At 47.1% G+C, this 25355-nt stretch overlaps 1 protein-coding gene across 3 annotated transcripts in view; it reads right to left on the bottom strand.

Annotated features, from left to right (window-relative positions):
* Positions 1-25355, bottom strand: part of tyro3 (TYRO3 protein tyrosine kinase) — an 89295-nt gene that overhangs the window by 63336 nt on the left and 604 nt on the right. For 2 of the 3 annotated variants that reach the window (XR_006312856.1, XM_043698215.1), the window contains exons 2-4: positions 4483-4669; positions 1804-1904; positions 592-765 (exon numbers count right to left, since the gene is read on the bottom strand). Coding sequence is in view for 2 of the 3 variants with exons in the window: in XM_043698215.1 (XP_043554150.1) it covers positions 592-765; positions 1804-1904; positions 4483-4669 (462 nt within the window). In the remaining variant the exon portion in view is untranslated. The remainder of the gene's footprint in view (positions 1-591; positions 766-1803; positions 1905-4482; positions 4670-25355) is intronic. The other variant, XM_043698216.1, reaches the window with a different exon arrangement.

The raw sequence follows: 25355 nt of genomic DNA, 5'->3' as shown, positions 1-25355 counted from the left end.
CCAGGATGTTTCCTGGAATGGAGAGGAAGTCGTACGAGGCTAGGTTGAGAGTTCTCGGCCTTTTCTCGTTGGAACGGCGAAGGATGAGGGGTGACTTGATCGAGGTTTATAAGATGATCAGAGGAATAGATAGAGTAGACAGTCAGAAACGTTTTCCCCGGGTGCAACAGAGTTTTACAAGGGGACATAAATTTAAGGTGAAGGGTGGAAGGTATAGGGGAGATGTCAGGGGTGGGTTCTTTACCCAGAGAGTGGTGGGGGCATGGAATGTGCTGCCTGTGGGAGTGGTAGAGTCAGAATTTTTGGTGACCTTTAAGCGGCAATTGGATAGGTACATGGATGGGTGCTTAAGCTAGGACAAATGTTCGGCACAACATCGTGGGCCGAAGGGCCTGTTCTGTGCTGTATTGTTCTATGTTCTATGTTCTATGATACAGAGACAAACTCCCAGTGAGACAGTTCACTATTGATACAGAGACAAACTCCCAGTGAGACAGTGGCCCTAGCGTTCGGAGAGCTTGGAATCACTAACAATATAACAAACAACTAACATTAGATGACTATAATGTAGATGATACTCACAAGACGTACCTTTCAGGGTCAGCACTGAAGGGGATTCTTTTCTTGTTCCTTCAACTACCACCTCTCCCATCATCCACACAATCTCGGTCGGCTCTGGCCTTCCAATAGCAGCACATGTCAAGTTGAAGGGTGTATTTTTAAACACGATGGTGTCCTGTGGCTGCACTGTAATGTATGGAAGACCTAATGGGAGAGAAAAAAAGAAAACTTGTCACAGATTAAGTACTTAAGACCTAAATATAGGAGCTCTCCCAAGAAATAATACTGATACTCTACTGTCTGCAGGTACCTGTCCTGAATTTACCACCCAACTTTCAAACAGATAGAATCATTATTCCAAATCACTATTGTTAGTATGCACCCATACTAATGTTTAATACTGATCTTGTAATGTCCACCACCTCAGATATATACAATGACCATTTGTCTAAATGCTACACACTGATCTCTCCCTGTAAACAATAAAATGTGAGTATCATATACCACTCGCTCCCGACAATTACTTTCGATAAAAAACCCTGCAATTTCCAGTTTCCTGAACCCAGCACCATTATCCCAGATGGGAGCCCTACAACATTGTCCACTGATGTATGAGGAGAGATTGATGAGGTTAGGATTGTTTTCGCTGAAGTTCAGATGAATGAGGTTGGGGTGGGGGGGGAAATCTCATCGAGACTTATAAACCTCTAACAGGACTAGACAGGGTGGGTGCATGGAGGATGTTCCCGATGGTGGGTGCATCCAGAACCAGGGGTCACAGTCTGAGGATTTGGGGTTGACCATTGAGGACAGAGATGAAGAGACATTCCTTCATCCAAAGAGTGGGCATCCTGTGAAATTCATTGCCACAGGAAGCAGTTGATGCCAAAACATTGGATGTCTTCAAGAGGCAATGAGATGTAGCACTTGGGGCAAACGGGATCAAAGGTCATAGGGAGAAAGCAGGATTAGGCTATTGGGTTGGACAATCATGACGCATGGCTGAGCAGGCTTGAAGGGCCGAGTGGCCTCCTCCTACTGCGATCTTCGTTGTTTCTACGTTTTTTTTTTAAGCCTTGTATGATTATCCGAGCTGTAATCTGGCCAATATGCATGAAGCCAGCACTCTGACACCACTCGGCACCGTCCCTATCTCCCAATCTCAAATCCGCTTTGACAAAGCCCGACACACGCTGACTGCCTCTCCCTTGCCCAGGACAACATTTGTATTTCCTTCCTCACCTTCCACAGCCAGAAATGCCTTCTTGGAGTTGGTATGAACACCGTTCACAGTCGCCACACACCAATACCAGCCCATGTCTGTCTGCTGCACATCCACCAACCTGATGAAAGAGAGAAGCAGAGATTTGGCGTCGTGAACCTGACGGCAAATAAGCTTTTTTTTGGTTCAACTACCGAAGTAACATCATCGACTTAATTCAAAGAGACAACGCAAGATCTGATTTTTTTGTGTGTGCTTTTCTCCTTTCTGTCGGGATTCTGACTCTGCGAAACAGAGCCACACAGGCCGGGCAGAGTTCAATCAGAAATCCGGACCAAGTGGCCTGAACTCACGGTCAGGGTCATGCCAGCAATTGAACTTCATGCCCCCTGACCAGTTGAGGATCATGGCCACTCAGGTGGTAAGTGCCAACCAGCAGATAGCAGGCAAAGGTTGGTGCCAGGATCAAACCTGGTCCACTTCCTGCCGAGGTCAAAATGCCCTGGGCAATGTTTGAGATCACACCCGACCAAGGCCACTTGGATTAAAAGACTAGCAAAATTTCGCCTTTTGAGGGCAGCTTTAGGACCTGCGTTGAGAGAAAGGGGAGTAGAGACAGAAACCCTCAGCTCATTTGAAAAGGTTTTCAGATCTGCACCTGAAGTCCCATAATCCCAGGAAATAACAGACCAACCGGGATCAGGCTGGGTATCACTGGGTACCAGTGACAGAGGGCCAAGTGACCTCTCTCTGTGCCATTAATCTTCGCTGATTCATGACTTCAGGATTCCATCAAGTGCGGTTTTAAAATACCGTTAAGAAACGTATTTGTGAAGAGGAGTCACGGGGGACTCGAAATGTGAACTCAGTTTCACTCCCCACTGATGATGACAGGCCTCTGCTTTACAGGTTCCCTGACAAATTGGGAAGTTGCTATGGACGCTTTAGTCAAGGGGGGGCGAGAGCACTCATTTTATCCACTTTCCCCATGAGCTCAGCACCCCTCAGCTGGGGAGAATGGACTGACCCACCACACTGGAGTACAATGATTTCCCAAAGCCCCTGGAACCAGACTCATTGGCCTTAGCTATAGCTCTAGTGACAAGCTGATGTCTAACTCTGACGGGTATTAGCACAGTAAGAAAGATTCGTATTTGTGCACCACTGGGGCTCTCCAACCTTCCTAGCAAGGGGCCATTTTCCTGCCTTTTCTCCATCGATGGGGCCAGTGTTACTTTGGTTGAGGGGCTCTGGAGGTGACAGGGGAGGTATAAGACCTTGGGGTTGGCGGGGTGGCGGGAGGGGTGCAGAATGCTGACTGCTGGATCCATTAGGGAGGGTGGGGTCATCATACGTGTGGGGAGCTAATGCTGACTCACTCCCCTCCAGTCTCTCCCAAGCCCCCTCTTTCTCCTTTGCGCCAATCTCTCATCCCAGCCTCTCTCTCCACCCACTTTCCTCTGTCCCCCTCATCTCTCTCTCTCTCCTCATTCCTCCTCCTCCCCACCACATCCTTTTTTATGGCGGCCATTTTCCAGAACTAATCCTTTGTCCAAATTCTAACCTGCAACACACATACGACCCCTGCACCCACACTCTCCTTTTAACCATCAACATCGGAATATCCTGTCAGGAAAGTCCTGGGAGAAATTCAAGCTTTACAATCTGGTAAAGTGAGTCATCTGGAAATCGGTGGACCAGATACAAAACACCCCACGGGCTGTGTATTGGATAACCCTGATTACAGAAGCTTACACACCCTCAGGTGTGCTTCCCTGGCAATGAAGTCGTTTTGAAGTTTATCACTATTATATAATACAGGAACCAATGCACTCAATTTGCAATGGAGTACAGTGTCCAGTTCTAGTCACCCTGTTTATAGGAAGGATATTATTAAGCTGGAGAGGGTTCAGAAAACGATTTACTATTATGTTGCCAGGAATGGAGGATTTGAGTTGCTGGAGAGGCCGGGACGATTTTTCACTGGAGCGTAGGAGGTTGACGGGTGACCTTATAGAAGTTTATAAAATCAAAAGGGGTATAGGTAAGGTGAATGGCAGATGACCTTTCCCGAGGGTAGGAGAGTTCAAGACTTGGGGCACATTTTTCAGGTGAGAGGAGAAAGATTTTAAAAAGGACATGAGGGGCAACGTTTTTACATAAAGCGTGTTGTGTGTGTGGAATGAACTCCTAGAGGAAGTGGTCGATGTGAATACAACATTGAAAAGATACCTGGATAAGTACATGAATAGGAAAGGTTTGGAGGGATATGGGCCAAGCGCAGGCAGGTGGGCCTAATTTGGTTTAGGCTCATGGTTGGACAGGTTGGACCAAAGGGTCTGTTTCCGTGCTGTATGACTCTATGACTCTAATTTACTCTTAGGAAGCTCCTAGGACAGTTATGAGTTAATAAGTGAGAACCTGGTTTAAGGAGGTTGGATGAGAGTTAAATATTAGAAAGCACCACAGAAGCATTCTCTCCTTTGTCATATTAGCGCGAGATCTTCTACATTAATGGAACGGGGCACACTTAATATTTCATCCAAGATTCTCTGACAGTGCACCAAACCCCCTCCCCTTCCCATCCCCCTCTTGGCTGTACAGTGGGACCATCGCCTTCAGGCCAACTCCACGGAGTGGAGCTTTCACCCACTCCAGTGACAGGGAGGGATCCTGGTCCAGGTTTTCAGTGGGATTACCTGATGTTGCTCAGAAACTCGTCCTCGCCGACGTGAATGTTTATGAAATCCGCGCTGCGCAGCTCTTCGCCGTCCTTCACCCAGATGATGGACGGCGGCTCCGTGAACCCCTTCAGCCGACATCGTATCTGAGCGTTCAGGCCCAGGGACACGGTCAGGTTGGTGGGGTTCAGCACAAACTCCAACCCTGGCAAAATAAGAAAAGGCAAGGAATAAGCCAAACCAGGCCACCAAGCTGGATCTGCTGAACAAGAACATCAATGGGCAGCACGGTGGCTCAGTGGTTAGCACCACTGCCTCACAGCGCCAGGGACCCGGGTTCAGTTCCAGAATCGGGCCACTGTCTGTGTGGAGTTTGCACATTCTCCCCGTGACTGTGTAGGTTTCCTGCGGGTGCTCCAGTTTCCTCCCACAATCTAAAGATGTGCAGGTCAGGTGAACTGTCCATGCTAAATTGCCCACAGTGTTCAGGGATGTGTAGGTTAGGTGCATTCGTCAGGGTAAGTGTAAAGTAATAGGTTCAGTGAATGGGTCTATGTGGGTTACTCTTCAGAGGGACAGTATGGACTTGTTGGGCCAAAGGGCCTGTAGGGAGTCTGTGATTCTATGATCAATAGTAGGGTTTATAGACAACTGGATTCTCAAAGATTGGCCCTGCCCCCTCCAGGTTGTACTAAGCGTTAGATCTCCTCATAGTCCTGTGAAGAAAGAGGCCAAAGTTGTATCTAGCCAGTATAGCTTGGACTCCCTTGTACAGAGAAGGTTAAAAAATGACCAAGTTGACATGATTAGAGTCAAAGCAGTTGCTTGGACAGAGAGAGGGAAAATAATGACTTCCTGTTGTGGTAGGGTCCAGAAGGAAATATGTGCTTAAAATTAAATCTAAATCAGTCAGGCCTGATTTATGAGGAGCAATGATACAAATTAGGCCTGTTACCGTCAAATTTCAAAGGTTAATGGGTGACCTGTGCGAAGTCTTCAAGGTATTAACAGGGAAGGAGGTAACAATAAACTATTTCCATTGGTTGGAGATTCTAGAGGAGGGAGCAGCTGCTGAGAATTAGGGACACAGCTTCCAGGAGAAATGAGGTAGAGGTTTGGAACTCTCTTCCACAAATGGCAGCGGGTGCTGGATCAGCTGTTAATGTTAAATCTGAAATAAACAGGTTTTTTTTTGTTAAGCAGAGGTATTATGGGATATGGCCCACATGTGGAGTTAGGCCACAGATCAATGGTGCAACAGGCTCGTTGGGCTGAATGGCCTAATCCTGTTCCTATTCCTAAGTCAGGAAAGGCTTCCTCACTTCCTCACACAAAAGGAAGTAGGAATCTGAAACTCTTCCCAAACATAATTGTTGAGGCCTTTTTTTTGAGTGTGTGTGTGAGAGAAGCAGAGATGAGGGGGAGGGAATCTTTTCGAGGACAACAAAATGCAGATTGATAACTTTGTTGTTCGATGAGCTTCCTGACCTCTGACAGGTGGAGAATTCAGCAAGAGATCAGTCACGATCTATTCGAATGATTGAATAGTCCTGAAGGGCTGAACTGCCCCCTTCTATTCCCATGATGCTCTGTTCCAAAGCCCATCTCATGCTGGGCTAGCCAAAAGAGATTACTAGCTCCGAGCATCTCAGAGCTATGGCAGGATCCAGGCAGGGATTGGGCACGGGAGAAGAGGATTGACACTGATTTCCCATTCCTGACTGTTATCTAATGACCATTGGTGGGAAAGTGTTCTGATATCCAATACTTTGAGGATCCCAGCACGAAAAAGACCAATGCATCAGGAGACAGTTTATCAATAATATGGTTTAATAAGGGAAAGTCTAAAAAGCTAAGTGTGCTTAATTAAGTTCATTAATGTAGTAACTGAAGTGGAAATTTGTGGTATCGTGTCTCCGACAGTTCAAAATACATTTAGTAAAGTGATTGCTCAACAGTACAGAATGCAAGCATTGCTAAAAAAAAGTGACATGAAGCCAAGAACTCTTTGCCTTGCACCCATCAGGACTGAAATGCAAAAAACAAAATTTTAGGAAGGAAACAACAATTTAGACAGCATGAGGGGAGTGTGCTGATTGGTTTGCACAGGGTTAACATGGAGATGCAGCAAGTCTTGTTAACTACCATAAGAAATAGGAGTGGAAGCAAGGCCATTCAGCCCCTCGAGTCCACTCCGCCATTTAATCATGGCTGATGGGCATTTCAACTCCACTTACCCACACTCTCCCCCATATCCCTTAATTCCTTGCGAGATCAAGAATTTATCAATCTCTGCCTTGAAGACACCCAATGCCCGGCCTCCACTGCACTCTGTGGCAATGAATTCCACAGCCCCACCACTCTCTGGCTGAAGAAATGTCTCCTCATTTCCGTTCTAAATTGACCCCCTCTAATTTTAAGGCTGTGCCCACGGGTCCTAGTATCCCCGTCTGACAGAAACAACTTCCCAGCGTTCATCCTTTCTAAGCCATTGCACAGAGTTAACATGGAGATGCAGCAAGTCTTGTTAACTACCATAAGACCATAAGAAATAGGAGTGGAAGCAAGGCCATTCAGCCCCTCGAGTCCACTCCGCCATTTAATCATGGCTGATGGGCATTTCAACTCCACTTACCCACACTCTCCCCCATATCCCTTAATTCCTTGCAAGATCAAGAATTTATCAATCTCTGCCTTGAAGACACCCAATGCCCGGCCTCCACTGCACTCTGTGGCAATGAATTCCACAGGCCCACCACTCTCTGGCTGAAGAAATGTCTCCTCATTTCCGTTCTAAATTGACCCCCTCTAATTCTAAGGCTGTGCCCACGGGTCCTAGTATCCCCGTCTGACAGAAACAACTTCCCAGCGTTCATCCTTTCTAAGCCATATATTATCTTGTAAGTTTCTATTAGTATTCCCCTCAACCTTCTAAACTCTAATGAATACAATCCCAGGATCCTCAGCCGTTCATCGTATGTTAGGTCTAAAATGCAAGAGATCATCCATGTGAATCTCCGCTGGACACGCTCCAGTGCCAGTATGTCCTTCCTGAGGTGTGAGGCCCAAAACTGGACACAGTATTCTAACCGGAGCCTAACTAGAGATTTATAAAGTCTCAGTAGCATTTCACTGTTTTTATATTCCAATCCTCTTGAAATGAATAACAACATTACATTTGCTTTCTTAACTACAGACTCAACCTGCAAGTCAACCAATCCTAGTTTAGTCATTTCAGTCTAGGCAGGGCCACCTTTGATTGGACAAAGTGCTCTGCCCCAGCAGTTTCCTCATCGGAAGAGATACAATGTGTGGACATTATCTTTTTCAGATAATAGAGTCGAAAAATACTATTTAATGAGCTTGACAGCAAAGTCGAGGCCTGTGGGATTAAAGGGACAAGGGGGGCGGGGGGTGCCAACAATCTGAAACAAAAATGAGACATCGCACAGTATCCCCACAGGTCACAGTGGGGTCAAACTTTCCCTGAAAGAGTTTGTTGTGCATAACAGCTTTTCAATATCCCATACCACTAAATTTAACCAGAGTCAACACTGGAAGAGGCCTCTGTGCTATCTTCCCAAAGGCCATGCAGGTTCGCTTTTTAGTGCTAGCACTGGACAACTCAGTTTGCGACGTACAGTGACCTGCGCCTGTGTACGTAAGACAAACTTCCAACGTTTGCAACAAAAGCTCAGAAACGTCGCCTGCAGTGAGCAGAATCATAAAAGCCTTCAGGAAGGCGGAGAATTGGCAGGCATATGGCAGATGAAAAATTTTGCGGAGAAGTGTGAAATGATTCATTTTTGTAGGAAGAATGAGGGGAAAGAATAGAGACTGATTTGCAGTCTAGTGAAAGCGGGAGCCGAAAAGGACAAAACTAGCAAACACGAGGTGGCAGGGACACATGGCAAGGCTGATACAAAAGCAGATGGGATTCTTGGCTTTGTAATGAGAGACATGATGTACAAAAGCGAAGGTATTAGGCTACAGCTTTCTCCAGTCGAAGTCCTGTTACCTGCCAGCCTGTCAGAATGGGTGGTGCTGATTAAGTGCCAGCCAACAGGGCGTTACATGACTCAGGGCAGAAGTTACATGACTCTATTCTGAAAGGGGAAGTGATCAAGCGCACCAGCACATCAGACCACTTCAGTAGAACCACCGCAACCGAACTGCAGGCTGACACCAGGTAAAACTGTGGCTCCCAGCTCTGGTTTTATAAAAGAGGATCGAGTTATCGGTCTTCACTAACTGACATCTGGTCTGACCGGTACAGCGAGTTGGTTTTAGCGCGATTGAAGAATTTAGACCATTATTTGTAGAACGCCAACTCTCCTTACTTGTGGCCCCCATTAATTTAAACGGCACGGCTACAGCACGATTTTCTTATAACGTGAGATCGAATGAGAATGGAACCATCGCGCTGTATCAGAACCTACTGTACATCACTGTCCAGATCCAAGGTTAACCTAACAATTTAATAAATTCAATTCAAAGCAGCAGATATTATTTTTGGCTTTCCTTTTAAGTACCTGAGCACTGAAAGTGACCAACTTTTTGAAATAAAACTTCTCTGTGCAATGGTCACTCAAGACTTCCTGCTATGAATAACACTAGTTAGGCCTCAGCTGGAATATTGTATATGATAGTTAGCGCCACACATCAGAAAGGATGTTCAATCAATGCTGCTGATTCACTGGAACTGGCCCACAGAAGGCAATTTGGTTTTAACATGAAGAGGCTACAGAACTGGGCTGTTTTTTCAGATTAGATTCCCTACAGTCTGGAAACAGGCCCTTCGGCCCAACCAGTCCACACCGACCCTCCGAAGAGTAACCCACCCAGACTCATTTCCCTCTGACTAATGCACCTAACACAATGGGGCAAGATGGCATGGCCAATTCACCCTGACCCACACATCTTTGGACTGTGGGAGGAAACCGGAGCACCCCGGAGGAAACACACGCAGACACGGGGAGAAGGTGTAAACTCCACACAGACAGCCGCCTGAGGCTGGAATCGAACCTGGGACCCTGGTGCTGTGAGGCAGCAGTGCTAACCACTGAGCCACCGTGCCACCCTTAGAACACGGACGGGGAAGGGCAATTTGGACGCAGTTGCTAACAGAAGGAGAAATTGTTTAAGTGCCAAAAAAAAACACAGAGGAAACGTAATTAAGATAATTAGTAAACGAAGCAAAAGGGTAGGGGATGAAAAAGTCTTTCAAAGTAGCAAGTCATTATGATCTGGAATGTACCGGCTAAATGGATAGCAGGAACCAATAATTAGAGGACTGGATAAGTACTTAAAAGGAGAGAAAAACATTCAGGGGACTAAGGAACCAGGCAGCACGACTAATTGGATAACTCTACCGGCAGGACGTGATTGCACTGGAGGGGGTGCAGAGGAGCTTCAACCAGGATGTTGCCTGGGATGGAGGGCTGTCACAAGGAGAGACTGGACAGGCTGGGTTAGTTTTCTTTGGAGCAGAGGAGGCTGGTTGTGGGGGAAAGGGTTTTATATGAGAGGCATAGGCAGGGTAGATAGCGAGAATCGTTTCCCTGTGGTCTAAGACCAGAGGATATAGGTTTAAGGTGAGGAGTAAGTGGGGACCTGAAGAAAGGTTATTTTTTTCACCCAGAGGGTGGTATGGAACGTGTTGCCCGAGAGGGTAGTAAAGGCAGGTACTCTCTCTGATTTACAGAAATAAAATGGGTGCCGAATAAAAGTACCAGCAAATTGGGGGGGGGAGGGAATGTTGGCCTTTGGGAAAAGGACAGGAATGGAACTCATGGTGGTTGGGAGGGGCAGGTGCTCAGAAATGACAGAATGAGTTGGAAACACTTGCGAGGGAAACTAAAAACGTGAGGAGACATTTCACAAGATAAATGCGAAGTAAGGAAAAAAACAGATGCTGTTCATGGTCTGAGAATGGTATGGAAATAACTAAGGATGAATATGAAAGGTAATGAGGAGTCTTGTTAGACTGGTATCTCAATATATACAAATCCAGAACAACGGTTAGCTGCTCAGTTGCTTACAGTGTGGCTCTAATAATGTCAAGGTGTGGTTTCAATGGCAATGCAGGTCAAATCTGGGATCGGAACGCTCTGACTGATGGTCAGCGAAAACCTTCCCTCAGCTGACGGATCATAGCTCTTCCATGTTGAGGACCACATTAGAGGCTGCATTGAATATACTCTCAGTCAGGGTCTTCAGTGTCTACTGACTGAGATGTGGCTCAATAGTACCACGAGTAACCGTGCATCCCGAGTCCTGCTAGACTGACTGTGCGGCAGCTGGTGAGGGAGCCAACAAGAGAGAAGAGTTGATAGTTTGGTGAGGAGATGGTCCTATCTGCACAGAAACGTCTGTCCACTGTGGTATTGGTGGGTGCGACTATTGCATGGGACCCTGTGGAGCCACGGCCCAGAGCTCCAGTTTGACCACACCTTGAGAAGCATAGTGTGCCCAGTCTGACCCCCGAGACACAAGAACAAGCAGACTCATGGGCTGGAGGTCATCGAATCTTAGAGTTCTAAGTTACAAGGACAGATTTGGGAAAGACTTTACAAATTTGGAAGGAGACCTCCAAGAGGTGATTTCACAGTGGGAGATGAGTCAGAATCGCTGATCAGGGCAGGGAAAGCTACCGAGCAAAGAAGCTAAGAGGAGAAAGGTTATCGTTCTAAGTAAAGGGCTCCATGTCAGTGGTTTGTGCATTCTTTACAGTCAGGTGCAAGAAATCTGAAGGATGGGTTGCTCAGCAGACTGAGAGGTGGATGGAACACAGCAAGGTGGGGAGAGAGCAAGTTGCTGTGGTCCGCTTTGGAATTAGCAACAGAATAGGGAAGAGATCCTACTGAGGGAATATCAGAAGTCAGGAACTAAAAACAAAATGTCAGGAGTAATAAACACAGGATTATTACTCAATTTCAGCATGCACCTCGCCTGGGACAGAGTGGGAAAGTTATCAGCTGGCTAAAGGAGTGGTGTGGAAAGCAGAGATGTCAATGTATGCAACACAGAGTATATGAGCTGCTTCTGTGGTAAAATCCTAGGGTCCGAGACACTGTGTTCTATAAATGAATAACACAGGGTGGGACAGGGACAGCTAGAAAGGACAGAAACCTAACAGTAAAGCAGCAGGAGAAGACAGCAAAGGTCAAGCTAAAGGAAGGAGTAAAAGCATAAATAGTCAAAGAGCAGGAAAAGTCATAGAAGGTAAAGATAACGACTAAAGACAGTGACAGAGGGGTAATACACACAAAAAAAACTATTTGAACTACCACCATCACAAGCACATTCTTCCTTAAATATGGAGAAGGCTGCACAGAGTATTATGGGTTGTGGGTGTCACTGGTCGGGCCAGCATTCATTGCCGATTCCTGAGATAGTGAGCTGCCTTCTTGAACCATGTGTTGTAGGTTGACCCACAATCCCCTTGGGGAGAGAGTTCCAGGATGTTGACCCAGTGACAGGGGGGTGGTGGGATGGGGTTAAGGTGATAATTAAGGGACCGATGCAGCCTACTTTCAGCTGTCGAGGCTCATGAGGCCAGGAAGATCCAGGCAAACTGGAATTTTGTGCAGGTTAAGTGAATTGGCCTTGCTAAATTGCCCATAGTGTTAGGTGCATTTGTCACGGGTAAATATAGGGTCGGGGAATGGGTCTGGGTGGGTTACTCTTCAGAGGGTCAGTGTGGACTTGTTGGGCCGAAGGGCCTGTCTCCATACTGTAATCTAGAAAGCAGGTTAAACCAACGGCTGTCAGCTTCACTGAAATATTTAACTGGTCGGCAGCATCTGTATCACCCCTCTCCCGACCGCCCTTCACCTCTGAGGCAAATTGGCTCTCTCCTAACCCCTAGCCAACTCTCCCCTCCCCCCTACACGCTTTATCCACCTCCGTTAAACACAGATGTGATTTAATAGGTTGGTATCGGGATCGATTTTTTTTAAGATTCAACATCTCATCCAACCCTCACCCACTTATGTATGGGAAGGGTGGTGGCGGTGAGGGAGGGGTCACCCATAAGTTACAGAAAGGGACATCAAAGAAGGATCACAGCACTAAAAGGTGGACACATCAGGAATTACTTCACAAAAGTGTTGAGCTTAAAATAAACATAAACACACTCAGGTGGAAGAAAGAAATATTTGAAGTATCAGCAAATATTTAAGAAGATAAGATTCCAGGCCCGGATGACATACATCGTCTGTGCTGGTGTTTATAGCTCACCTAAGACGCCTCTCATTCTGTCTGCCTTGTCTCAGCCTCTCTCAATATCTTCCTCTCTCATTCCGGTTTCTTCAGAAAGTACCTCAGCTAGTTGCCTCAAATTTTTCTTGTGTTACTGAGTTCCACAGTATAACCACACTGAGGGAACACATTTCTCTTTATTTCCCAACTGGATTTATGTTATACTTTCGGTTCCTCAGTTTGGATTCAGCCAACGTGGAAACATTTCCTTTTCCCTGTCCTTTCTGTTGACAATGGAAAGGCTGCACATTAGCCTATACTGGTCGATTGAAAAGTTGGAACTCTGTCAAATCATTAGCGAACACCTAATCTTCCTCTACAATGCAAAACAAAACCCAGAAACGATCGAGCATAAGCAGAAGGTAACATTCTGGAAACTATACTGAAAGAAAGGCAGAGCTGATGGTCGAGAGACAGAAATGGTAATTTTTTTTAAAAGATTAATTCTTTGAAGAGAGCTGGTTCCTGTCACAAGTCATACACTTGGATTCTCAAAAGGCCTTCTCTGCACTGCTACACAGTGGATTCATATGGAAGGTGAAGGCAGGGTGAAAGGAAATGGGTGGTGAATTTGTAAAAAGCAGAAAGCTAAGAACAGGGATAAAGAATAGTCATTCAGGTTGAAGGAAAGTACAACATTACAGCAGGATCAGTGTGGGGCCATTGTTATTTCTAATACACCTTCAGAATTTGGACTCAGGAACAAGTTGAGCAATATCAACATTTGAAGGCTGTAGCAAACACTGAGGAATGACGCAGTTTACTTGAGAACTTGCAGACTAGACATGTGAGTAACAAATGGAACCTTAATTTAGATAAATGGTAACAACAATAAAAGTATCAGGCACATCTTACAAAATACTAAACTGAATGGGTTGGAGAACAAAGGGAACTAGGAAGAGATGAATAAATCATTGAAAGCAGCAATACAGCTTAGCAAAACAATTACAAGTGCCAACACAGCACTGAGATTTATTTGTAGGAGTCTAGAATTCAGAAGTGGTCAAAGCCTCATTAAACTGATATCGGACTCTGGTCAGATTGTGTTCACAGGGCTATGTACATACCTAGTCTTTACACTGTGAAAGGGACTTGGAAGCACTGTGAAAGGTTTAAAAGAAATTTGGTAAAGGATGGCAACAGAACTGAAAGATACCAGACTGAACATGTCAAGTCTGCTGCTTGAGAAAGGGATGTAGGTTGACCAATTTTTAAAAATATCAATGGAAAGGATAGGGAAAGAGAAACGTTTCCACGTTGGCAAAATCCAAACTGAGGAACCTAAACTATAAGGTAGTTACTGATAAATCCAATTGGGAAATAAGGAGACATGTGTTCACTCAGTGTGGTTATACTGTGGAACTCAGTTCCCCTAGAAATATTTGAGGCCAGTGCTATAATTTTATGGAATTGTTAAGGAAATGCAAATTGGAATAAAGGTCGAATCATACTGTGGACTCTCAGATACAGTAATGTTAGGAATGACTGAAGAATCGATTAATTATTACACTGGTGGGTGTGGGGGAGGGGCTGTGGGGAAAATTCTGGAGTCAGTCTGAAAGGATGTGCTAAGTAAGGTAGGCTGAAGGCCTTCTCAAACTGGGATGTATCTGGATGGGACAACCTTCCTCAAACTGGGATGTGTCTCGATGGGAGAACCTTCCTCAAACTGGGATCTGTCCAGATGGGTCACGTAGAGTCTGCAGAAGGAGGACAACCAGATACAAAGTTAGGAACACCTCTCATTCACAAATGTTCTGATGTATGAAGGTATAAAGGACCTCTATGTCTTTCCTGTTCCCCTTACCACAGACCAATTTTAAGGTGAGCGGCAGGAAGTTTAGAGAAGATGTGAGGAAAATGTTTCTTACCCAGATTGTGGTGGGGTCTGGAATGAACTGCCTGGGGGAGGGTAGTCGAGCCAGAAAACCTCACAACCTTTGTATGAGTACTTGAAACATTCCAGCATTCAAGATGGAAAGTGAGATAAGTGTAGATTTCAAGTGGCTTTTTGTTAGTACATACTCAATGGGCCAAAGAGCCTCTTGTGTACTCTATGATTCTAATTAAACTGGATGTTTTGATTCTAAGTGCAGCTATTGATACATTACATGTGTCAGCTCCCCAGCTATTTTTCCATGAGGCCACTTCTACCTCCCATCCACCCTAATGAAGGAGTTACTCGGGGGGAGGTGGAGGGCCAATGGAGTGAGGGACGGAACAACGTTGAACCTTGACCTCTCCATCTGTACTACTGAGAGCCCAGAGTCCAGTGCCACATCAGCTTCTCACAGTCAGATTTACTTAGCAGCACCATACACAGGGAAATCAAAGCTAAACTGGGCAATAGGAGGGCTGCAGCTCAATTGACCAATCAAGACGGGAGGGCACCTTTGCCCATCCCTGCTCCCACCTTCAGCGTGCCTCGGCACAGTTTGTTTACACAGCAGTGACAGCACCAGGCAGAGCTCCATTAAGGTCAGAGCATAAATGAGTCATCATGGCTGCACCCAGCTCTCCTCGCCTCTAATATGCAACAAGTCAGATAAAGGGAGTGATGTCACCGCTACATTATTCATCCAGAAACTCGGCTAATCTTCTGGGGACCGTGGCAGATGTGGAATTTGAATTCAATCAAACACACAAAATCCAAAAGAACTGCGTATGCTGTAAATCAGAAACAACAACAGGAATTGCTGGAAAAGCTCAGCAGGTCTGGCAGCACCTAGGGAGAGAAATCAGAATTAACGTTTTGGGTCAGGTGATCACTCTGAACTGAAAACAAAGAAAAGACCCCAAATCTGGAAGTAAGAATCTGCTGATGATCATGGGTGGATGTGGAGTGCTGCATTTTGGTGGGGGACTGGAGCACTTGATGGGGGTTCCCGGGGAGTGTTGCTGAACAAAGAGACCTTGGAGTGCAGGTTCATAGCTCCTTGAAAGTGGAGTCGCAGGTAGATAGGATAGTGAAGGCGGCGTTTGGTATGCTTTCCTTTATTGGTCAGAGTATTGAGTACAGGAGTTGGGAGGTCATGTTGCAGCTGTACAGGACATTGGTTAGTCCACTGTTGGAATATGGCAAAGTCTTTTCCCTGGGGTCAGAGAGTCCAGAACTAGAGGGCATAGGTTTAGGGTGAGAGGGACAAGATATAAAAGAGATCTAAGGAGCAACCTTTTCATGCAGAGGGTGGTGCATGTGTGGAATGAGCTGCCAGGGGAAGTGGTGGAGGCTGGTACAATTGCATCATTTAAAAGGCATATGGATGGGTACACGAATGGGAAGGTTTATAGGGATATTGGCCAAGTGCTGGCAAATGGGACTAGATTAGGATATCTGGTCGGCATGGACGAATTGGACTGAAGGGTCTGTTTACATGCTGTACAGCTCTAAGACTCTGTGAAACCACTGTCGATTGTCCATCTGGCTCACCAATGTCCCTTTAGGGAAGGAAATCTGCCATGCTCACCTTGTCTGGTCTACAAGTGACCTCAACCCACTGTGGTGTCCTCTGATATGACTCAGTGAGTATCTCAGTTCGAGGACGGATTGGATAGGCAACAAATGCTGGCTAGCCAGTGGTCCCCTTGTCCCACAAGTGAAAAAGAAAAAAATAAGGAAGCTGGGAAAATAGTCAAGTCACTCAGTCACCAATCCTGTTCCTAACAGAGGCCATTAACTCTCAATGTTAAAAAACGAACAGCATCCCATGGTGCTAGGTGCTCCCCGGTACCCTGGTCTGCGTCCATTCTAAAGCAAAGACGGTGAAACAGATGATCCGGGTCATTGCAAGGCTGCTGCTCATGGGATCTTCCTGTGTAAAGAATGGGCTAGTGCACCACCTACGTTACAATAGTGTAACAATGCTGTCACTTTGAAAAGGTTATTTTGTCCTTGATTTTTATTTTCCCCCAAGTGAGGTCGTAAAGGCACAGGGATTAACAATGACAGGGGAGTGGCCAGTTCTTTCAGTTCAAGTTTTCTTTCTAGTTTCCTTTTGCTGAAGTAGAGAAGCTGCTGCAGTCCAAAGAAAGGTTACAAGCTTCAGCAGATGATTCTTAATACATAGAGAACATAGAACAGTACAGGCCCTTCAGCCCGCGATGTTGTGCCAACCTTTATCCTACTCTAAGATCAAACTAACCTACATACCCTTCATTATACTATCATCCATGTGCCTATCCAAGAGTCGCTTAAATGTCCCTAACAGCCCATTTCAAAGGAGAGACAAATAACCTTAAACAACGTCTACTTACGGATAAAAGTAAGCAGGCGTTGAGAAAAGTAAGAGTTCAGTTTACATCCCTCCCCAGTGCACAGCACTCAGGAAACTTTTATTAAGCAATGAAAGGTAATACTTAAAATAAACAAGGCAGCGTTATATTCACTCAGTGTTGGTCTCATTTCCCAATTTAGATTCGGGAGCAAGATTCTTATCCTCAGTTTCAAGCTTAGTGTATGGTTTCTGTGCTGGTTAGAATATGCAACATAGAACATAAAACAGTACTGGCCCTTTGGCCCACAATGTTGTACTGGCCTTTTATCCTACTCTAAGATCAGACTAATCTACATATCCTTCATTTTAATATCATCCATGTGCCTATCCAAGTGTCGCTTAAATGGCCCTAATGTATCTGCCTCTATACCACTGCTGGCAGTGCATTTCACACACCCACTACTCTCTGTGTAAAGAACCTGCCTCCAATCACCTTAAAATTATGTCCCCTTGTGATAGACAATTCTGTCCTGGGAAAAAATCTCTGGTTATCCACTCTATCTAAGCCTCTCAACATCTTGTACACCTCTAGCAAGTCACCTCTCATCCTTCTTCACTCCAATGAGAAAAGCCCTAGCTCCTTCAACCTTTCTTCATAAGACATGCCCCCCAGTCCAGGCAGCATCCTGGTAATTCCCTCTGCATCTTCTCTAAAATTTCCACATCTTTCCTATAATGAGGCGACCAGAATTGAACACAATATCCCAAGTGTGGCCCAACCAGGACTCTATACAGCTGCAGCATAACCTCACAACTCTTGAACTCAGTCCCCCGTTAATGAAATCCAACACACCATACGCCTTCTTAACAACCCTATCAACTTGGGTGGCAACTTTGAGGGATCTATGCACATGGACCCCAAGATCCCTCTGTTCCTCCACACCACCAAGAATCCTGCCTTAACCCTGTAATCTGCAGTCAAATTCAGCCTTCCAAAATGAATCACTTCACTCTTTTTCAGGTTGAATTCCATCTGCCAGAACTAATCAGCCCAGCTCTGCATCCTGTCAATGTCCCGTTGCAACCTGCAACAGCCCTTCACACTATGCACAACTCCACCAACCTTGGTGTAATCGGCAAACTTACTAACCCACCCTTCTACTTCCTCATTTATAAAAATCACAAAGAGCAGAGGTCCCAGAAGATATCCCTGTGGAACACCGCTGGTCACCGAGCCTCAGGCTGAATACTTTCCATCTACCACCACCCTATGTCTTCTATGGGCCTGTCAATTCTGTATCCAGGCAGTCAGATTTCCCTGTACTTCTTACTTTCCTCCTTACTTTCTGAATGAATCTACCATGGGGAACCTTATCAGACGCCTTGTACACCACATCCACTGCTCTCCCTTCATCAATGTGTTTTGTCACATCCTCAAGGAATTCAATAAAGCTAGTGAGGCATGACCTGCCCCTCACAAAGCCATGCTGATTATCTCTAATCAAGCTATGCTTTTCCAAATAATCATAAATTCTGTCTCTCAGAATCCTCTACAATCATAAGACTGATCAGTAATTGTTAGGATTATCCCTTTCTTGAATGAGGGAATAACATTTGCCACCTTCCAATCATCTGGTACTACTCTAGTGGACAGTGAAGATCATTGCCAAAGGTGCAGCAAGTGCTCCCTAAACAACCTCCACATTTCTGTCAAACATTTCCCTGAGAATATCTGCTCCCAATTTATGCTCCACAGTTCCTGCCAAATAACTACAATTTTATTGTAATTCCAACTCCCCCAATTAAATACTTTCCCATACCGTCTGCTCCTATCCCACTCGGAGTTGTGATCACTATCACTGAAATGCCCTCCCACCGAGAGATCTGACACCTGGCCTGGTTCGTTGCCAAGCACCAAATCCAATATGGCCTCCTCTCTAGTTGGCCTATTTACATATTGAGTCAGGAATCCTTCCTGGACACACCTGACAAAATCTGCTCCATCCAAACTACTTGCACCAAGGAGGTTCCAATCAATATTTGGGAAGTTGAAGTCACAACAACCTGTTACTTCCGCACCTTTCCAAAATCTGCTTCCCAATCTGCTCCTCTGGGTCTCTGTTGCTACTGGGGAGTCGATAGTAAACTCCTTGACTGACTTTATTCTCTGAAATCTCTCCTGTCAGCATGAACCTGTGTTTTGAATTTACCTTTTGCCAAGGGGTATGTTTATGGGATGTTACAGGAATTGGAACAGCTCCTTCGTTAAGTTGCTGCGTCGGGTCAGTTAAGTTTCCAATAGTTCAGTTATGCTAAATCCCGTTTTCTATTGTTTGTGTTTCAACTGTAGTGTTTAAATAAGTTCTGTTTTGCTTAAAGCCGAGTGGTTTGGCCAGCTGCATCACACCTGGAATATCCACCTCACATCTGTCTTTAAAATAAGAGGAAGTTAGAGCCTGGGCTACTTTCTTAAAAGATGTTGAGGAGGTCTGGCCTGATCCAAAGTGACTGGCCTTCGAAAGCACTTGATTGGCTGCGAGGTGCGTTAGGACAGCCCAAGGTGGTGAAAAGGGTTATATCAATGCAATTCTTCTCCTTCCAATTTTATTTTTCCAAAGATGTGAGGCTGCCGCTCACTTATGCTGACGTCAGGGAGGGTCGACGTTCGAAGTTCGGCCTCACAGCTAGATTTCCAGCCCCTTCCTCCCACCTCATCCCTAGCCCAGGTACCCTGTCCAACCCTGCCCCTTCCCCTAGACGCAGCAGTCACTGTCAACTGAGGCTGGGATCTTCCTGACCATGCAAGGCTCCACAAGACCTGGGCCCTGGACCATCCCCACTGCAACGCCTTCATCGATTTTATCCGTTAGCTCTGCACAGTGCTGTTCCTGTCTACAAGCCACGCCGGTAAACCGGTCTCCAAGTTGGAAACCAACCCCGAAACGTTGCTTGCTCAGAACTCTGACTCGGTCATAACTGGAGTGATCCACCCTGATATATGAGTGGTGAATGGAGAAAACCCTCGCCAACCCCAGAGGCACCCAGCGGGCACAATCCTGAGGTTCCATTGGTATTGTCTTGCTGTGAGGGATATAGAGAGAGAGAGAGAAAGAGAGAAAGAGTGAAAAAGTGCAGGGGGAGTTCTCCTCCCCATTTTCAGAACTTTGGGGGGTGAGGAGAGTGTGAGAAAGGACACAGTTGCCTTCGTCACCTCACCCCGATTTGGAAGTGGGGGCTTTCTCGTGGCAGAAAAATCCCAAAATTGGGTTAAAACTGGAGAGTGATTGCCTTCTGATAGGGGAGCAACATGATCATTGGCAGGAGATCACGTGTCGGACGCTCAGAGCTGAGCCTGTCCCAGCCCCAATGTGATAAGGCAGCCTGCTCTCGCCCCACTGTAGCCTGCTCCCTCTGTCCCACTGCGGCCTGCTCCCAGCCCCACTGCGGCCTGCTCCCAGCCCCACTGCGGCAGGCTCCCACTGCGGCCTGCTCCCAGCCCCACTGCGGCAGGCTCCCAGACCCACTGCGGCCTGCTCCCAGACCCACTGCGGCCTGCTCCCAGACCCACTGTGGCCCCCTCCCAGACCCACTGCGGCCGGCTTGCTCCCTCTGTCCCACTGCGGCCTGCTCCCTCTGTCCCACTGGCCTGCTCCCAGCCCCACTGCGGCCTGCTCCCAGCCCCACTGCGGCCTGCTCCCAGCCCCACTGCGGCCTGCTCCCAGCCCCACTGCGGCCTGCTCCCAGCCCCACTGCGGCCTGCTCCCAGCCCCACTGCGGCCCACTGCGGACTGCTCCCAGACCCACTGCGGACTGCTCCCAGACCCACTGCGGACTGCTCCCAGACCCACTGCGGACTGCTCCCAGACCCACTGCGGACTGCTCCCAGACCCACTGCGGACTGCTCCCAGACCCACTGCGGACTGCTCCCAGACCCACTGCGGACTGCTCCCAGACCCACTGCGGACTGCTCCCAGACCCACTGCGGCCAGCTCCCAGACCCACTGCGGCCTGCTTCCTCTGTCCCACTGCGGCCTGCCCCAGCCCCACTGTGGCCTGCTTCCAGCCCCACTGCGGCTGCTCCCAGCCCCACTGCGGCCTGCTCCCAGCCCCACTGCGGCCTGCTCCCAGCCCCACTGCGGCCTGCTCCCAGCCCCACTGCGGCCTGCCCACCACTGCGGCCTGTCCCAGCCCCACTGCTGTCTGCCCCCTCTGCCTTTTAGCTACACTCTGACCTGGCCTCAGCTGTAGTGAATGTGGCAGAACATGTGGCAATGTGAGGTTCCCGGGCTGTATGCCAGCAGTCAGCTACCACAGCACTGTCAGTGCGCAGGACACACCCAGACTCCACAGCGCATTCACCCTGTCGGGCTGAAAGGGCAGAATGAAAGGCACTCTGCCACTGGTAGGAGAAATACATCTTGCGAAATCTGTTCAAGATTGGAGGCGGGCTCTCAGGAATCCTTATCAAGCTGCACTTCAGAAATGTTTAACTTCCTGGAACTAAAGAATCAAATCCAGTTTCACCAGCTAAAGGTGAAAACAATCTGGCTGTAATTAAAGATCTCCCTGGACTATATTTTCATTTAAATAGGCCCTGGTAAACCGGTTTCTCAAAGAAATCACAGTAGAGATTGTTACTTTTAAACCATACAATGTGATTGCTTTTAAAGTCTGCCAAACACTTTATTCTTCACAACCCTCGCAGGCGTTTTCCTTCCTCTCCACCCTGAGCCACACCTGCTCTCCTGTGTATGCAGACTATTCCACTGTATGCTGCATCACAGTTCAGCCTGATTTTATCTAGGCCGCAAACCTACCCACCTGTAGGCAGCACCAGGAACTCCTGCAGGATCCCGGCTGTTGTCGCACAGAACGCTGGAGAAACTCAGCGGGTTTGGCTTTGGAGAGGCTAGGCTTGGCTAAGAGTGGCTCAGCACTGCTGTCTCACAGCGCCAGGGACCCGGGTTCAATCCCAACCTTGGGTGACTGTCTGTGTGGGAGTTTGCACGTTCTCCCCGTGTCTGTGTGGGTTTCCTCCCACAGTCCAAAGATGTGCAGGTAGGCTGGACTGGCCATGGGAAATTGCCCATTGTGTTCAGGGATGTGTAGGTTAGGTGCATTAGTTAGGGGTAAATATAGGGTAGGGGAATGGGTCTGGGTGGGTTACTCTTCGGACGGTCAGTATGGACTAGTTGGACCGAAGGGCCTGTTTCCACACTGTCGGGATTCTATGAAATGGAGTTGACGTTTCGAGTCTATGTTGCTTCTGCAAAACAGACTTCCTACAATTCTGAAGAATACCATGGCAGACCTGAAATGTTGTGAGTTTCTCCAGCACTCTCTGTGTTTTCAGATTTCCAGTGTCCGCTTTGACTATTTATTATTGATCACTGCTGTCCTCTCTTCCCACACCAGGGGCATTCACAGTAAAGACAACAACCTTCTGGTCTGAATTAGCTCAGTGCCCCACTTTGAAAGGGCTCTGCTCATTGCGTCAGTGCAGGAGCTAATAGGAATACCTGCGCCAGAAAACATCTCCCTCTACTTTCCTTCCTCTCGACAAACAGTGCGACTGCTCAGGGTACTGAGTCACAAGGTGAACGGACAGAGAAGGGGAAGCGATCGGCTCCAGTCTCATAGCTGCTCAGCAGCGTATGAAGTGAGGAGAAGGTTGGATCATCAGAAAGGCATGCTAACACTGCATAGACAATCGACTGCTTTTATGTAATGCTGCTGTGAGGGCGTGCACCACTACAGAGTGGGTTCAGAGCAGGAGGTTGGTTAGCAACAGCAAACGGGTTCCAGGTAGTGAGGAGTCGCAAGGAAGAGGAGCGCGTTCAGGTCAGCGAGAGGTCTGGGGACAGGGAGCAGAATTGCGAAATGAACACAGCAGGGGCAGAGGCCATTTAGCCCCCTTGTGTCTGTACTAGCTCTCTGCCAGAGAACTCCAGCCAGTCCAACTTTGCCCATGTTTTCCCACAGTCCCGCAATCATTTCTTGCACCAGATAATTAATGCAATTCTCTTACGAGCGACACAATTAAACCTGCCTCCACCAAACTCTCACGCAGTGCATTCCAGAACCTAACCACTCGCTGTGCAAACAAGAATTTCCTCCTATCTCTGGTGGCTCTTTTGACGACAATTTAAATTGTCTTCTGTTTACCAATCTTCCACCGATGCAACGTCAACTCTTTATCCGTTCTGTATCTGTCACGATTCTGAACGTCTGTATCAGATTTCCTCCCTAAGGTGGACAACCATATCCAGCAACACACAATCTTCATCTCCGAAACCAACTGCGGAAATCTTTTCTGTACACTTTCGAAGACAATCACCTACATTTTAAAATGAATGGCCCAGTACAGCGTGCAAGACTGCTGTGAAGGCTGAACCCGGTTTGATTTAGATTTATCATCACTTCTATGCTTTTCCACTATGAGCCCCCTATTTCTAAACCCCAGGAACCACAGATGCCTTTTTCCTCAATCTGTGCTGTGACCTTTATCAATTGCTCTGACTCCAATATGTTTGCGTCCTCACTTTCTCTGGCTTTGCACTGGTGGATGAATCTATAACCCGAAGCTCTGTAATGGCCCCACTCTTTCTGTCAGTCTGTTGTCACCACGGTCTTGTATCATTTACACAGAACACAGGTAACAGTGAAACGCTGTCAGCCCTGTACAGGTTAATGTCAATGATGTCATTGCAATTTCATATCGTCAGCATGCATGACAGGTCACTGCAACAAGCCAGCTACAAGATTAGAGCTCACTTTGATGGAAGGTCACTGAGATTGGGGTCACAGTAGGTGGAGGTCATTGAGATGAGAGGTCACTGAGATTAGAGTTCACCAAGACCAAAGGTCACTGAGATAGAACTCATTGATGTCAGAGGTCACTGTGAAGACAAATCACTGAGATCAGAGGTCACTGTATGAGAGGTCTCTGAGATGAGAGGTCACTAACAGGTCACTGTAATGAGAAGTTACTGAGACCAGAGGTCACTACAATGAGAGGTTACTGAGATGTCAGAGGTCACAAAGATTAGATGCCAATGTGATGGGAGGTCACTGAGTTCAGAGGTCACTGACCTCAATGATTGGTGAGATGAGAGGTTACTGCAATGGGAGGTCATTGCAATCAGACATCACTCATGCCCGAGGTCACTGACAGGTCACTGAGATCAGAGGTCATTGGAATTAAAGGACACTGAGATCAAAAGTCACTGAGATTAGAGTTCGGAGGCCAGAGCTCCCTGAGACAGATGTCACTGAGTTCAGAGATCACTGCAGGGTAAGGACACTGAGATCAGAAGTCACTATGATGAGAGGTCACTGACATTAGAGTTCACTGAGACCAGAGACCACTGATATAGATATCACTGAGGTCAAAGGTCACTGATAGAAATCACTGAGATCAGTCGTCACTGTATGAGAAATTTCTGAGATCAGAGGTCACTGTGATGAAAGGTCATTGAGATTAAAGGTCACTGAGAGCTGCCTTCAAAAGGACGACACTGAGATGAGATCACTGCATTGAGAGGTCACACTAACGTGAGGCCACTGAGATTAGAGGTCACTGTGATGAAATGTCATTGGTATGAGACGTCGCTGAGACAGAAGTCTATTTTCCCTGGAGAGCCAGAGGCTGAGGGATGTCCTTATAGAGGTTTATAAAACCATGAGGAAAATGGATGGGGTGAATAGCCAATGTGGGGGGTTCCAAAACTGGACAGCATAGATTTAGGTGACAGGGGCAAGATTTAAAAAGAGACCTAAGGGGCAACTTTTTCACGCAGAGGGTGTTACGTGTATGGAATGAGCTGCCAGAGGAAGTGGTGGATGCTGATACAATTGCAACATTTAAGAGGCACTTGAATGGGTATATGAATAGGAAGGGTTTGGAGGGATATGGGCCAAGTGCTGGCAAATGGAACAAGTTGGACCAAAGGATCTGTTTCCGTGCTGTACAGCTCTATGAAAAATCACAAACATTCTTTCTGAAACTCTTTTACAAAATGTACATGACACCATGGGGCTCTCTCCCCAGCAGACAGGGGGTTTGTTTGGTGAGGGTTGGGAGGGGAGGTGAGAGTTGAGAGGGGAGGGGGGGGGTGGAGTTGCCTGCTCCAGTGAACACCACCAGGAACTGGGGTGCGTGGCAGAGAGTGACCTTCCAGACACAGACACACACCTGAGCAAAACCACAGTCAGAGCATGGGGGGGGGGGGGGGGGGTAGGGTGAGCAGATTGGAATAGCCCTCCTCCCCCTTTCTCACTCTATGAAATTAAAGGCCACCCTCCAGCCAGGAACACCAACCCACCCACACCTGACACCACGGGAAACGAAAAGTTTGCAAAACTTCGGAAACCCTCGAGGAGCCACTCGGCTTCAGCCCATCTTGGTGCTGGACC

This window comes from Chiloscyllium plagiosum, chromosome 10, assembly GCF_004010195.1.
Source record: "Chiloscyllium plagiosum isolate BGI_BamShark_2017 chromosome 10, ASM401019v2, whole genome shotgun sequence".
Lineage (NCBI taxonomy): Eukaryota > Metazoa > Chordata > Chondrichthyes > Orectolobiformes > Hemiscylliidae > Chiloscyllium > Chiloscyllium plagiosum.
The sequence above is the reverse complement of the archived record's forward strand: the minus strand, read 5'-3'. Positions and strand labels throughout refer to the sequence as shown.